Source organism: Stegostoma tigrinum, chromosome 14 (genome assembly GCF_030684315.1).
Source record: "Stegostoma tigrinum isolate sSteTig4 chromosome 14, sSteTig4.hap1, whole genome shotgun sequence".
Classification (NCBI taxonomy): Eukaryota; Metazoa; Chordata; class Chondrichthyes; order Orectolobiformes; family Stegostomatidae; genus Stegostoma; species Stegostoma tigrinum.
In genome coordinates, this window is record NC_081367.1 from 72275762 (window position 1) to 72291672 (window position 15911).

General features: G+C 44.4%; 1 protein-coding gene across 2 annotated transcripts; it reads right to left on the reverse strand.

Annotated features, from left to right (window-relative positions):
- Positions 1 to 3629: 3629 nt before the first annotated feature.
- On the reverse strand, positions 3630 to 15255 carry LOC125457627 (uncharacterized). Of its 2 annotated transcripts, none has more exons than XM_048542130.1 (2): positions 14683 to 15255; positions 3630 to 3838 (listed from the first exon to the last, which is right to left on the reverse strand). In XM_048542130.1, exons 1-2 carry the CDS (start codon positions 15211 to 15213, stop codon positions 3755 to 3757), a joined length of 615 nt encoding a protein of 204 aa, XP_048398087.1. In that variant the 5' UTR covers positions 15214 to 15255; the 3' UTR covers positions 3630 to 3754. The 2 variants fall into 2 exon arrangements, with proteins under 2 accessions (XP_048398087.1, XP_048398088.1); XM_048542131.1 differs by lacking the exon at positions 3630 to 3838 and adding an exon at positions 6051 to 6188.
- Between the last annotated feature and the right edge of the window lie 656 nt (positions 15256 to 15911).

A 15911-nucleotide genomic window follows, 5' to 3' on the forward strand; every position in this document is an offset into this window, starting at 1 on the left:
GTGTGGGGGCAAGTGTAGCATTTCCTGCGGTTGCATGGGAAGGTGCCCGGTGTGGTGGGGTTGGAGGGCAGTGTGGAGCGAATAAGGGAGTCACGGAGAGAGTAGTCTCTCCGGAAAGCAGACAGGGGTGGGGATGTAAAAATGTCTTGGGCGGTGGGGTCGGATTGTAGATGGCGGAAGTGTCGGAGGATGATGCGTTGTATCCGGAGGTTGGTGGGGTGGTGTGTGAGAACGAGGGGGATCCTTTTTGGGCGGTTGTGGCGGGGGCGGGGTGTGAGGGATGTGTTGCGGGAAATACGGGAGACGCGGTCAAGGGCGTTCTCGATCACTGTGGGGGGAAAGTTGCGGTCCTTGAAGAACTTGGACATCTGGGATGTGCGGGAGTGGAATGTCTTATCGTGGGAGCAGATGCGACGGAGGCGGAGGAATTGGGAATAGGGGATGGAATTTTTGCAGGAGGGTGGGTGGGAGGAGGTGTATTCTAGGTAGCTGTGGGAGTCGGTGGGCTTGAAATGGACATCAGTTACAAGCTGTTTGCCTGAGATGGAGACTGAGAGGTCCAGGAAGGTGAGGGATGTGCTGGAGATGGCCCAGGTGAACTGAAGGTTGGGGTGGAAGGTGTTGGTGAGGTGGATGAACTGTTCGAGCTCCTCTGGGGAGCAAGAGGCGGCGCCGATACAGTCATCAATGTACCGGAGGAAGAGGTGGGGTTTGTTCCCCAACACCGCACGGCCCGTTTCTGTCTCCTTCCCAAAATCCACAAACCTGCCTGCCCTGGTCGACCCATCGTCGCAGCCTGCTCCTCCCACACCGAACTCATCTCCACCTATCTGGACTCTATTTTCTCCCCTTTGGTCCAGGAACTCCCTACCTACGTCCGTGACACCACCCACGCTCTCCACCTCCTCCAGGACTTCCAATTCCCTGGCCCCCAACACCTATCTTCACCATGGACGTCCAGTCCCTATACACCTGCATTCTGCATGCAGATGGCCTCAAGGCCCTCCGCTTCTTCCTGTCCCGCAGGCCCAACCAGTCCCCCTCCACCGACACCCTCATCCGCCTAGCCGAACTCGTCCTCACCCTCAACAACTTCTCTTTTGACTCCTCCCACTTCCTACAGGCTAAGGGGGTGGCCATGGGCACCTGCATGGGCCCCAGCTATGCTTGCCTCTTTGTAGGTTACGTGGAACAGTCCATCTTCCACACCTACACAGGCCCCAAACCCCATCTCTTCCTCCGGTACATTGATGACCATCGGCGCCGCCTCTTGCTCCCCAGAGGAGCTCGAACAGTTCATCCACTTCACCAACACCTTCCACCCCAACCTTCAGTTCACCTGGGCCATCTCCAGCACATCCCTCACCTTCCTGGACCTCTCAGTCTCCATCTCAGGCAACCAGCTTGTAACTGATGTCCATTTCAAGCCCACCGACTCCCACAGCTACCTAGAATACACCTCCTCCCACCCACCCTCCTGCAACAATTCCATCCCCTATTCCCAATTCCTCCGCCTCCGCCGCATCTGCTCCCACGATAAGACATTCCACTCCTGCACATCCCAGAAGTCCAAATTCTTCAAGGACCGCAACCTTCCTCCCACAGTGAACGAGAACACCCTTGACCGCGTCTCCCGTATTTCCCGCAACACATCCCTCACACCCCGCCCCCACCACAACCGCCCAAAGAGGATCCCCCTCGTTCTCACACACCACCCCACCAACCTCCGGATACAACGCATCATCCTCCGACACTTCTGCCATCTACAGTCCGACCCCACTGCCCAAGACATTTTTCCATCCCCACCCCTGTCGGCTTTCCGGAGAGACCACTCTCTCCGTGACTCCCTTGTTCGCTCCACACTGCCCTCCAACCCCACCACACCCGGCACCTTCCCCTGCAACCGCAGGAAATGCTACACTTGCCCCCACACCTCCTCCCTCACCCCTATCCCAGGCCCCAAGATGACTTTCCACATTAAGCAGAGGTTCACCTGCACATCTGCCAATGTGGTATACTGCATCCACTGTACCCAGTGTGGCTTCCTCTACATTGGGGAAACCAAGCGGAGGCTTGGAGACCGCTTTGCAGAACACCTCCGCTCAGTTCGCAACAAACAACTGCACCTCCCAGTCGCAAACCATTTCCACTCCCCCTCCCATTCTTTAGATGACATGTCCATCATGGGCCTCCTGCAGTGCCACAATGATGCCACCCGAAGGTTGCAGGAACAGCAACTCATATTCCGCCTGGGAACCCTGCAGCCTAATGGTATCAATGTGGACTTCACCAGTTTCAAAATCTCCCCTTCCCCCACCGCATCCCTAAACCAGCCCAGTTCGTCCCCTCCCCCCACTGCACTACACAACCAGCCCAGCTCTTCCCCTCCACCCACTGCATCCCAAAACCAGTCCAACCTGTCTCTGCCTCCCTAACCTGTTCTTCCTCTCACCCATCCCTTCCTCCCACCCCAAGCCGCACCCCCCGCTACCTACTAACCTCATCCCACCTCCTTGACCTGTCCGTCTTCCCTGGACTGACCTATCCCCTCCCTACCTCCCCACCTACACTCTCTGCACCTATCTTCTTTACTCTCCATCTTCGGTCCGCCTCCCCCTCTCTCCCTATTTATTCCAGTTCCCTCCCTCCATCCCCCTCTCTGATGAAGGGTCTAGGCCCGAAACGTCAGCTTTTGTGCTGCTGAGATGCTGCTTGGCCTGCTGTGTTCATCCAGCCTCACATTTTATTATCTTGGAATCTCCAGCATCTGCAGTTCCCATTATCTCTAAACCTTGTTGGACTGACCTATCCCCTCCCCACCTATACTCTCTCCACCTATCTTCTTTTCTCTCCATCTTCAGTCCGCCTCCCCCTCTCTCCCTATTTATTCCAGAACCCTCACCCCATTCCCCTCTCTGATGAAGGGTCTAGGCCAGCCCAGCTCTTCCCCCCCCACCCACTGCATCCCAAAACCAGTCCAACCTGTCTCTGCCTCCCTAACCGGTTCTTCCTCTCACCCATCCCTTCCTCCCACCCCAAGCCACACCCCCCGCTACCTACTAACCTCATCCCACCTCCTTGACCTGTCCGTCTTTCCTGGACTGACCTATCCCATCCCTACCTCCCCACCTACACTCTCTCCACCTATCTTCTTTACTCTCCATCTTCGGTCCGCCTCCCCCTCTCTCCCTATTTATTCCAGTTCCCTCCCCCCACCCCCCTCTCTGATGAAGGGCCTAGGCCCGAAACGTCAGCTTTCCTGCTCCTAAGATGCTGCTTGGCCTGCTGTGTTCATCCAGCCTCACATTTTATTAACAAGGTTTAGAGCTGGATGAACACAGCAGGCCAAGCAGCATCTTAGGAGCAGGAAAGCTGAAGTTTCGGGCCTAGACCCTTCATCAGAAATGATGAAGGGTCCAGGCCCAAAAGGTCAGCTTTCCTGCTCCTAAGATGCTGCTTGGCCTGCTGTGTTCATCCAGCTCTACACCTTGTTATTTAGAATTATTTGGCATCTTTTTGACATACTTGAACTAGAAGGAGAACAGTCTTGTCAGCTGATTCTTCTCTCACCTCTAGCCTCTCTCTTTGTTTCAACATTTATTACATGAATTTTAGCAATGCCAGAATAGTATTACATACTTTCTTGTTCTTATTATTTGCTGGGTGTTCAAGATGGTGGTCCAAAGGAACAAGCTGCAAACATGAGTTACCATGTACATTCAGACTTCTATGTCAGGAATTCTGTGCTTGGTTTCTATCCATACCATGGGACAATGAAAAGTTGCATATTAATGAGGTGAGACTCTATAATCCCCTTTAACAGGCATCTCGCCACAACCTAGTGAGAGAAATAAATGATACAAAGTTAATCTAGCTGCCAGTGCAATCACAGTAAGGCACAATTTCTTCTGCTCTAGTTACTGGAGAAAGCAGAATTCTGATGCTTACAATGTCCCACATGCTGTCTTTTCTCCTTCACCCTCCATGTATTAAAATTAAAATGTAACACAAAGTTGTCTACTCAAACTTGTCATTAACTTTGAAATTTTGTGAAATCCTTAATTTCCTCAGAGACTGTGCCTCCTTTTGTCTTAAGACAGAAAAAATGCAAGGTGCATACCGTGTCTGTATAACTTACTGAATCACCTTGCCTTTCATTCTTTTCATAGTAACAGTGTTCTTAGATTGCGGAGTTTAAATTTTGAAAAAAAAACTATTGGAATCTTCAAGTTTGTTTTTATTCCAGCACTGGATGAAAATCCAGTGATTCACTCCTGTGTTACTGATTCGAACAAGGAGAAAAGAAAAAGTTATAGTGTAATTTCGTCATTGTTTTATTTCCTTTACAGTTTCGTATCTTATAATAAAATCTATTTATAGATGGTGATTACATCTGGGAAAATATTTATAATTGATGTACTCAATTTAAATTATTGCTCCTTCATGGAATCTTGTCTTACTGTAGTCTTCAGTGCTGCTAGCCCAGGTAAGTAATGAAAGGTTTCCTTAGCGTAATTGTTTGTGATTAAATTTTAAACAAAAACTCTCCCTGTGGATTTTTTTGATGTATTATACAACTTTGTGGCAAACACTCTCAGTCTCATTCATCATGTCAAATCACCAAATTATTGATTTATTACAACTCAATGGTCAATGTATGGTGTTTATGAATCATTGGGATTTTTATGTAATACTCCATAGTATTCAAATCTTGTTAGAGTAAAAGCTATTCAACACTCCTGCATCACGGTGTCATCAGTAACTTGCAGGACTTTGGAAAATGTTAGATTTGCACAAACCAATAATTCCATAAAGGGATTCCTGTGAAGAATTGTGAGCCAAATCCATTTCAAAGGATAACTAAATTACAGTGTGTAGGTTCTTTCTGCAGTCTTGATTAACTGTTCCTCAGTTTTATTATCTGAATCCTCAGACATTTTCAGAATTTTAAGATTTCTCAGACATCAATGGTAACTTTGTATTTGACATCATGCATGGTTTTATTTTGGTAACAAGTAATTCTGTATGTCTATGTGCCTGCATGATGATGCTTTTTCACATCACACTGGAAGCTCACTCATACACTGATGCAAGGTGCCTATATCATACTAAAGAAACCATTAATATGGTCTGCACCACCACTATTGGCTGTTCAGAGTTCATTCCTTTTTCGGTTGTGAGTGGCCTCAGTGGCGTTAGATGCATGCATCTACCCTTGAAGTAATTCCAGTAAAATAAAATCCCCCACAGTTATAGTTTCTACATCTTGTCATTCATTTACGTTTATTTGTTTGCAGTTGTCTTTGGCTGCCCTTTATCTTTTCGAATCAAAAGCAATACTCTAAAGTTCAGGAGGGCTGCGTTTTTTTAATTTAGGCCCGCCAATCGAATCAGTGGAACTGTCTTCTCTGCCACTTCTGTTATCTTTTGGATCCGTGTGTTTAATTTCACATTCAAATAATTAAAATAAGAAACAAATTAAATAGTATAGAAGAAGCTTTCGATTTGACAAATAAGAGATTATATCCTGCCAGGATTGATTTATAGACCTAGTTATAATCAAGGGCATCAGATCTAAATTGTAGCCACCTGGTTATGCTGTTAATCAGGAGAAAATGACACTCAATTTTTAACAACTGCACTTGAATTTCAAGATTATTGTTACAGTTCTGAATTTCTTGATCATCTCTATTATGAGTTCGGCCATTTGTTTATAATACAAGCCATTACTTCTGACATTATCGAAAAGGATGTAACTATTTTTGCATGTGTGTGTTATTTTCTCGAAAATGGAGGATTTCTATTTTTGAGCATGAGTCTGTTGGAATATTAAATAGCTCTGTATTATGATGGTTTGGCAGTTGATTAGCCCTTGAGTGCATTTATCTGTACTTGCTTTGAACTGTAACAACATTAGTGATAACATGAGCAGACTTATCTTGGTGCCTGTCCATTATATTCTGCTTCCTGCTGCTGAATGGGCAGATGGTCTGGCAAGTAGTGTATCTCTACATGACTTTGATGCACAATACTGCTTTTTGCTTAAGCCAGGACATAATTTCAAGCTTGTTGCATGGGGAGTGACGCCATCTGGTTGATATTGTCATTCCTTTCCCCTCCTGTCATCAGCATCCTACAAACTGGATAGAAGACGTCCCTGGTGTAGCTGCTATCAGTGCCAGGTAGACCTAAAAGGAGATCAGTTAATTGCATGTTGGTTGCTATGCCTTTGGGATTGCATGATAAATTAACATTTACTATTTTAATCTAAATTTACTGTTCAACTATAGTATTTTGGTAAAAGAAATGGCTGTATTTTGGTTTATTTATCAGACAACTTTAATTTGGTAAAAGTATCATTTTTGGATCAAGTCATTAAAGCCAATCTATATGAAACATGTTTAGTTGGTCTTAGTCAAGCAGCAGGTTTTAGATTTGTACAGCCCTGGTTGTGTTTGGGAACTTCACAACCAGATATAAAACCAATGGAAAATAATGCTAAATTGTTATCATCAACAGCATCCCACAAAGAGACGATAATGAAATAAGATCAATTGTAAGAACATGCCTGTAGATCACAATAGGTCTTATTCAATAAAAAGATTATTTACAATCATGCATGCCAGTTCATCACCAATACTGCCTACTTCTGAACTGCCCATCACCAACCATTCCTCACTTGTACTAATTCTGAAAATCCGAATACTACATCTTTCACTTGCATTCTCAATTTTTCCGATATTCTTCTCTTTGGCATTCCTAGCTCTTCCCTATATAAACTGCAAATCATCCAGAGCTTAACCAACTCCATCATCTCCCATACAGGATCTATGTGCTATTTTTTGCTGGTCTTCAAGGCTTCTTTTAAACAGTGCATTAGCTTCAAAACTCTAAATTCTTGACCAGAAGTGCAGCTTTGATAATCCCCTGCAATGCTGTGTCTTGTGTGTCTTATTCATTCTTCTAATTATGGAGTTCTAAGAATTGCTTTCTTTGTTCTATATGCTGTGTCAGCAGCATAGTCGTCATGTCAATCCCCTCCTCTCTTGAACTCTTCATGCATCACTTCTTCATGTCTTCAATTTCAAACTCCTCCTTTAAAGCACATTTCCTGAACAGCACCTTTAGGTATCCTTGGTTAGAAATTGTCATGAATAATTCTGTATCTTCAGCTACTTTTTATGTTTATTCCTGTGCAATTTCTGTTTTAAGTATTCAGGAGCTTAGACGAGATCTTGTGTGCATTTCCTAATGGCATGTGACATTATTTTCTTTAAAGGTTATTTTCAGTATTAGAGATAATGGGAACTGCAGATGCTGGAGAATCCAAGATAATAAAATATGAGGCTGGATGAACACAGCAGGCCAAGCAGCATCTCAGGAGCACAAAAGCTGACGTTTCGGGCCCAGACCCTTCATCAGAGAGGGGGATGGGGTGAGGGTTCTGGAATAAATAGGGAGCGAGGGGGAGGCAGACCGAAGATGGAGAGAAAAGAAGATAGGTGGAGAGAGTAGAGGTGGGGAGGTAGGGAGGGGAAAGGTCAGTCCAGGGAAGACGGACAGGTCAAGGAGGTGGGATGAGTTTAGTAGGTAGATGGGGGTGCGGCTTGGGGTGGGAGGAAGGGATGGGTGAGAGGACGAACAGGTTAGGGAGGCAGAGAAAAGGTTGGACTGGTTTTGGGATGCAGTGGGTGGAGGGGAAGAGCTGGGCTGGTTGTGTGGTGCCGTGGTGGGAGGGGACGAACTGGGCTGGTTTAGGGATGCGGTGGGGGAAGGGGAGATTTTGAAACTGGTGAAGTCCACATTGATACCATTAGGCTGCAGGGTTCCCAGGCGGAATATGAGTTGCTGTTCCTGCAACCTTCGGGTGGCATCATTGTGGCACTGCAGGAGGCCCAAGATGGACATGTCATCTAAAGAATGGGAGGGGGAGTTGAAATGGTTTGCGACTGGGAGGTGCAGTTGTTTGTTGCGAACTGAGCGGAGGTGTTCTGCAAAGCGGTCCCCAAGCCTCCGCTTGGTTTCCCCAATGTAGAGGAAGCCACACCGGGTACAGTGGATGCAGTACACCACATTGGCAGATGTGCAGGTGAACCTCTGCTTAATGTGGAATGTCATCTTGGGGCCTGGGATTGGGGTGAGGGAGGAGGTGTGGAGGCAAGTGTAGCATTTCCTGCGGTTGCAGGGGAAGGTGCCGGGTGTGGTGGGGTTGGAGGGCAGTGTGGAGCGAACAAGGGCGTCACGGAGAGAGTGGTCTCTCCAGAAAGCAGACAGGGGTGGGGATGTAAAAATGTCTTGGGCGGTGGGGTCGGATTATAGATGGCGGAAGTGTCGGAGGATGATGCGTTGTATCCGGAGGTTGGTGGGGTGGTGTGTGAGAACGAGGGGGATCCTCTTTGGGCGGTTGTGGGGGCGGGGTGTGAGGGATGTGTTGCGGGAAATACGGGAGACGCGGTCAAGGGCGTTCTCGATCACTGTGGGGGAAAAGGTGCGGTCCTTGAAGATCCTTGAAGAACAGTTCGCAACAAACAACTGCACCTCCCAGTCACAAACCATTTCCACTCCCCCTCCCATTCTTTAGATGACATGTCCATCATGGGCCTCCTGCAGTGCCACAATGATGCCACCCGAAGGTTGCAGGAACAGCAACTCATATTCCGCCTGGGAACCCTGCAGCCTAATGTTATCAATGTGGACTTCACCAGTTTTAAAATCTCCCCTTCCCCCACCGCATCCCTAAACCAGCCCAGTTTGTCCCCTCCCCCCACTGCACCACACAACCAGCCCAGCTCTTCCCCTCTACCCACTGCATCCCAAAACCAGTCCAACCTGTCTCTGCCTCCCTAACCTGTTCTTCCTCTCACCCATCCCTTCCTCCCACCCCAAGCCGCACCCCCATCTACCTACTAACCTCATCCCACCTCCTTGACCTGTCCGTCTTCCCTGGACTGACCTATCCCCTCCCTACCTCCCCACCTATACTCTCTCCACCTATCTTCTTTTCTCTTCATCTTCGGTCCGCCTCCCCCTCTCTCCCTATTTATTCCAGAACTCTCACCCCATCCCCCTCTCTGAGGAAGGGCCTAGGCCCGAAACGTCAGCTCTTGTGGTCCTGAGATGCTGCTTGGCCTGCTGTGTTCATCCAGCCTCACATTTTATTATCTTATTTTCAGTATTGCTGTGTTAAGGCTATCATTATTGCTGCTTCTTTAGTAGATCATGGTGCTTGGACATGCATTGAGTCAACAATTTCTGCTGCAGTTTAGTCCATTTATCAGATTCACTTACAATGTCAACAAGCAACATTGAAATTTAGCACAAATGCAGAAAATGCCTTACTGGAAATTCGCAACATGATCACAGATATGGAGCACCACTCAAATCCAGCTTAACTTAATCATCCACCCAGAATGATTCTAGACAGTCCCCATTCCACCATCAATTCGGTTTTAGAAGATTCTGTCATACCCAGCTGCATTTACCAAGGACTTCAAATATTGATCACTTTCTTGGTGAAAACTTCTGAAATTTCAATCCTTTAATCACACCTTGCAAGTTTAAACATCTCACATACTTCTCCGGACTTTTAAGTTGTCTATACTATTCATATAGTCTACATCACAGACGGCTACTTTCAGAATTTAAAGAACCATTTTTTTAAGATTGCTTAAGACTTAGATGCACAAAAGGACTGACAAAGAACAAATGCTTAATAATTCAAGTTTGACTCATCATAATAATAAGTCAGCCATTTCTTCCAAATCTGTGTGTTCGTACCATCAATACAGGGGCACATCAATACATCAATAAGAGGCACTCAGCATGCACTTAACCCTTTTAACATTGCTAGCTCCGATATTTTGTTCTGTGTTCTGTCTGTCACACTGGCAGGCTTGATGCTTCGGAATCTGGATAATCTAAATATTTGAAGACGTTGTGTTTAGTATTGTACAAAGGAATATTATTTTTTAAGTGCCAGTTTTGTTCAATTAACATTGCAAGACTTTTGATTGGCTGAAAATACATCTAAACAAGATGTGACACATTTTCACATGTGAAATAAGTTACAGCTTCAGGTTTTCTAGAATGGCTGTGTAAAGTAAATGATTTTAAGCTTTTTCTGTATTTTCTGCAGGTGTTGCAATTGAGAGTATTCCTCCGAACCCGTCATCATTGATCTGCCATCAACAGGACTCATTCTGTCAATTTCACAGTTTGTGTTCTTTGTTTCATTAAGGTAAGGGTAACAACATTATCTTTATTGCAATCAACTATAAAGTGCAATGAGGTTTGTGGGAGAAATGGAAAATGTTGTAATTGAGAACTTAATTGCCTTTAATTTTAAGCTTTGGTTAATCAAGCCATTAATAATCTCTGAAAATTAATATACACATCCCGGGTGTGGTTTCTTAAACAAAACACCTTCAAAGTGTTGACAGTTAAATAGTTCATAAGCAGTTGACTTTTTTGTAACGTACTCATTTTCTACTCATTTATATGGAATGAATGTTTGTATGAAGATTTTCATCAATATTGATTGATCTTAGAAATGTGCATTTTGTTATAAGTTATAGAATAATATGATGTGCTGCTACACTAAATAATATGCATTGCCTGGGTACAACCACTTGACCTTCAGTGATCATCTGAAACAGTTAATCGTGATGCACTGAAAAATATTCAACTTAAGTGCATCAAACAATAGCTGAGATTTACGTTGAGGTGCCATCTGAGCTTGAACATATTTTGTCATTCAATTTAGGAAAATATGATCGCTTCTCAGATATTAAATTGAAGAACACTCTGAAATTTTTGTGTTGTAAGGATTTTGTTTTCAAGCAATTGTTTTCAAAAATATGTGATGTAATTCAGTTACTCTGAGCACGTGCCTGACTGAGCCTCTTGAGCATCCACCAAAACGCAGTCCAGTGTTGACCAGTACATGCAAACCAAAATTTTAGGTGGTTGAAGAGTACCAACCACAATAAGCACCCACAATAATGCACACTTGCCTTATACCTGTTTCTTTGATTATTGTTTTTGTCTAGAGGTAAATTATTATATATCACTATACAGAGTTAGATTGAATATACCAAGAATTAATTCCCCAAAATCCGGCATATTTTTTATAACTTAAGGCTAGAACAAAAATTTACTGAGAATATCGGCAAGTTCTTTCTCAGGGAGGTGATTAGCTAGCAAAGTTATCCCTTCCACTCAAGTCGATGAAATCTGAGAATTGTGTGACAGGAAAATAAAAAAGCAAATGCTGGGAATACACAGAATTCTATAAGTTTGAGTTAAACATGACTCTTCTTCAGAACTGAAGCAAAGTAGAAATGTGATAGACTTCATGCCATTTTAAAGGGGTGGAGTGAAGGGAGGAACCAAAGAAAGGATCTAGAATACAGTAGAGGGCAGGAAAGATTGAATGATAATGATGTTATGAAACTAAAAAGAAACCAAAATAAACCATTAGTTCAGAACGAGTGTTAATGGCAGAATAATGAACAGATCTGGTTGAAAACAAAGGCATGAAAATTAGCACATTACACAAAAAAACGACTGGAGGACAGGATACATAGTCTGAAATATTGATTTCATTGTTAAGTATACAAAACTGTAAAATGTCCATTCACAAGATAAGGTGAACTTCCTCAAACCTCCGTTGTGTTTCCGAAAACATTGCAACAGGGTGAGAACTAAAGTATTGGAGTTTTTTGAACAAGTCTCAACCGTAATGGATAAAGGGGAACTAGTAGATGTGTTGTATTTGGACTTGCATAAGGCATTCACCTAGGTACCTCACAAAAGGTGAAATCATAAAATAAAAAGTGTTGGATGTAATATATTAGCATGGACAGAAAATTAGCTAATGGACAGGAAACAGCGAGTGGGGATAAGAGATAACAGTGTGGACCTGGAGGAACACTGCCAACCAGGCAGCATCAGAGGAACAGGAAAGCTGATGTTTCGGGTCGGGACCCTTCTTCAGAAAAGTGGGAGGGATAAGGGGCTCTGAAATAAATCAAGAGAGGAGGGGTGGAGCAGGGGAAGGTAGGTGATAGTGAGTGCAGGTAGGCAATGGTGGGGGTTGGTCAGTGGGGTCGGAGGAGCGGACAAGTGGGAGAGAAGATGGACTGATCAAGGAGACGGGGATGAGAGGGAGGGTTGGTCATGGGATGAGGTTGGGGTGGGGAGATTTTGAAGCTAGTAGAGCCCACAATGAGACCATTGGGTTGTACGCTCCTGAAGTGGAATATGAGGTGCTGCGTCTCCAGTTTCTGGCTGACATTGTTGTGATTCTGGAGGAGGCCCAGGATGGACATGTCATCCAGGGAGTGGGAGGGGGAGTTGAAGTGGTTCGCGACTGGACAGTGTTGTCATTCGTAAGGGTTAAGGGTTGTAAAGGTTAAGGGATTTTTTTTTCCCCAGTTGGCAACCCCTGATGGTGGGATTCCAGAGAGATCAGAGCTGGTATCACAACTGTTTACAATATAAATTAATGACTTGCAGGAAAGAAGTGAATGTACCATAGACATTCTGTGCAGATGACACAAAAGTAGGTGGAAAGGCAAATTGCGAATAAGATACAAACAGTTTACACAGAGATAGTGGAAAATGGGCAAAATACTGGTGAGTAAAATATTAGGTGGGGAAAAAGTGAAGTTGTTCATTTTGGAATGGAGAACAAAAGAATAGAATAGTATTTAAATGAAGAAAAATTGCAGAAAGCTACAACGCAAAGGGACTTGGGGTACTTGTACACAAAATACAGAAGCTAGCACACAGTGCAGCAGGTAATCAAGAGGCTAATGGAATAGTAGCCCTTATTTCAAAGGGCTTGGAGTATAGAGTAGGGAAGTCTCACTACAACTGTGCAAGGTACTGGTGAGACAGGGGTGGCAATGGAGACCGGGGAGGCAAAAAGATAGGTGCCAAACCTCCAGCAGTTGCATGGGAAAGTGTTGTGAAAAGGCAACAAGTTTTTGGAGGTATTGAAAATTAGACGAAGGTGTCAAGGAGGTGTCTTTTTGGTCTGCTGAAGGTAGAGGGAAGGGGAAGATGTGTTTGGTGGTGGAATCCTGCTGGAGGTAGCAGAAATGACAGTATGTTTTTTTTTCCAATTTGGAGGCTGATGGGGTGGTAAGTGAAGACAACAGGAATCTTATCAGAATTCTGTGAGGGAACAGAAGTGGTAAGTGGGAACTGGGTCAGTTATAGTTAAGGCTCTTGTCAAATACAGTGAGTGAAATCCTTAGTTGAGGCAAATGGAAGACTTACCAAAAGCTCAGTTGTGAAAAATAGCATTATTATAATATAACAGAGATAGAGAAACTCAGAGAATTGAGTGGTGTCTTTACAGGAGGCCAGATGTGAGGGAGTAGTGTTAGGTAGCTACGGTCCTTGGTGGACTTACAACGAATATTGGTAGCCTGTCATCAGCAATTAAGGCAGCGTATCGAGGAAATGAAAGGTATATGAGATTTGGACCATGTGAAGGTGAGAAAGAGGTGAAAATTATTGTTTGTTGGAATAGTCCTTTCTTGTCAGCATAGCAGGCAGTTGCAATTAGGCACCCTTGTGCGAGGACAGTAATTTGATCAATTGCTGGGAGTGGAGATCCTTGGAGCATCAATGACAAAGGTTTTGATTTCTTGTCAAGCTGAAAAATGACAAGCAATTTGCAGAAATCTGGAATTAAACCCAGAGAGTTGAATTTTAACGTCTGTTCATAGCAGGAACCTGACAGCCTCAGTAGTGTGTTAGTCAGAGGCTTTTAAAACCTGCTGCATTTGCATCTACTTCCCAGTTTTCTTATCAGGTAGAGTGAGTGGGCATGATAAGTATCCACAGTCCATTTCAAATCAAGTACTCAAAAACAAGATACTACAAAAATCAGACTTGGATTGCTGTTGCAGTCTTCAGGTAGAATCAGAACTCATAGCAAAATGGTTCAATGGTACCTTCCTAGAGACAGTGAAGACAGGAAGTTGTTGCCTGCCTCAGAAAATAATATGACATGTTTGAAAGTTGCTGAGGCAGTCAGAAATCAGTGTGCTGACATGCAATTGGATACCATACCAGAAGCGACTTGCTGCCCTAATCAGGACAGGAAAAATGAGTGATATGGCACTTTTCGGCATATCTGATGTGTATCTAACCCCAAGCCTCTTCTGCCTTCCTAAGTGTAATCCTGAACATCAGTCCTCATACTAACACATCTTGCAGATGTACTATTCATCTCCACCTCAGCACCTCATCACAACCCCCACCAGTATCCACTATTCTCTCCCACCATTACCTCAGTGCAATGTTATACCCACCCTGCACAGTGACCTCCATAAGTATTGTCTTTTTAAACCCTTGAAAATATTCCATTTCTAATACTGTGAGGACTGTTCTTTTCCTCACTCCAGAAGAGAACACACACCAGAAGAGTAGGTGTAAAAGATAAGCTGAGTCACAAGGTGTTTTGGCATTGGATGTGGAGAAATGAGAATTTCCTAGCTATGTGGTGACACAGTTAAATTCCATACAGCACTCACTCATGTTGACTTGATGTCAATTATCACTGAAAAGTGGTGATACTGATGACTTAGCATCCTGTACTAGACAATCCTAATTCATATATTTTATCTCACACAGATCTTACAAGCATCATAAAGGAAATGATCATACCTTGCAAGTGCCTTTGCCTGTCATGGTACTCTCACACAGTGTTACTTCAGTGGCTGTAGCATAGCTGCTGCTTTTCAATGAAGGAAAGTCCAGAACGTCTTGCAGGACACAATCAAGCAGATTTAGGTTATCTTCCAACTGCACGACCTTGGCATGAGCAGCTATCATAGTCCGGTCAGATAGGAAATAGCAAGCATACTGGCAAAGTGACAGTGGTAGAAATATGAAAGCTGCCATCCGGGGAGAAGACAGCAAGTTTGTATTCCAAGTTGCCACTGCCGTTCTACCAGGTGAGAGGCAGTTGACATAATTGTCTGAGTAATTTGTTGGAGAGCATTTGCAAATGCTGAGAGACTCTAAGTTCTTTTGTTGTCTGTTATGCAGAGGCAGGGCAACAGTAGTCTGAACTTGCATGAACCAAACTGAGTTTGCACGGCACCATTTCATGATTTGAATAGGAGTTTCCATTGCAACACTAAGCCAAAATGTAGCCTCTGCCCATGCTGCAGTGAAAGCCAAGACATCTGCCATCACACATTAGCCAAAGGTTGGGTCCTTCACTGTTCTCATGGAACTGATTACCACCTCCATTATGGAAAAATACGTTCCAGGATCTATCTGAAAACTGCTCCCTAATTGGAGCCAAAATCCTGCATGATTCTTGACAATGACAACAGACTTCTCAACAGGCTTGCCAATGTACCAAAAAGCTTTTTGTGCACATGCATCAGCTATTTTGTGTTTATTTCCCCATGAAATCCTGATCTCAGTCTGTTGCTATAGAACTTGACTGAAACCCTCAGTATCCTGGGACCTGGCATCTGCAACGTCCTTTCCTTCTGCTTTAGCTGCTTACTACTGCCGAATGATTCTCACATGCAGATCCAAGCTACGTGCCACTTTCTAAAGTAAGTGTTGAGCCAGTATCTGAGCAGCTGACTGCAAGTTGAGATACAGTCTTTCTTCATTCTTTGTCTTCTCTTTTGTTAGCCCTTCAGTTTTCCACACAACATACTGGACATGGTGCAGTTAGTCTTGAGTATCTGGAGGTACAGTTGGCGTGAGAGTGTGGGAGGATAACTATCTGCAACATATGTATCATAACAGATTGCTGAATGAAGGTGAGGTGACTTTGAGAAGCTGAATTGGAATAGAATATGTTGTTGTTCACAGTTTAAGCCATGCAGTTGGCCATGACCTTAGCGACAGCCTCTCAAATTATTCCCGCT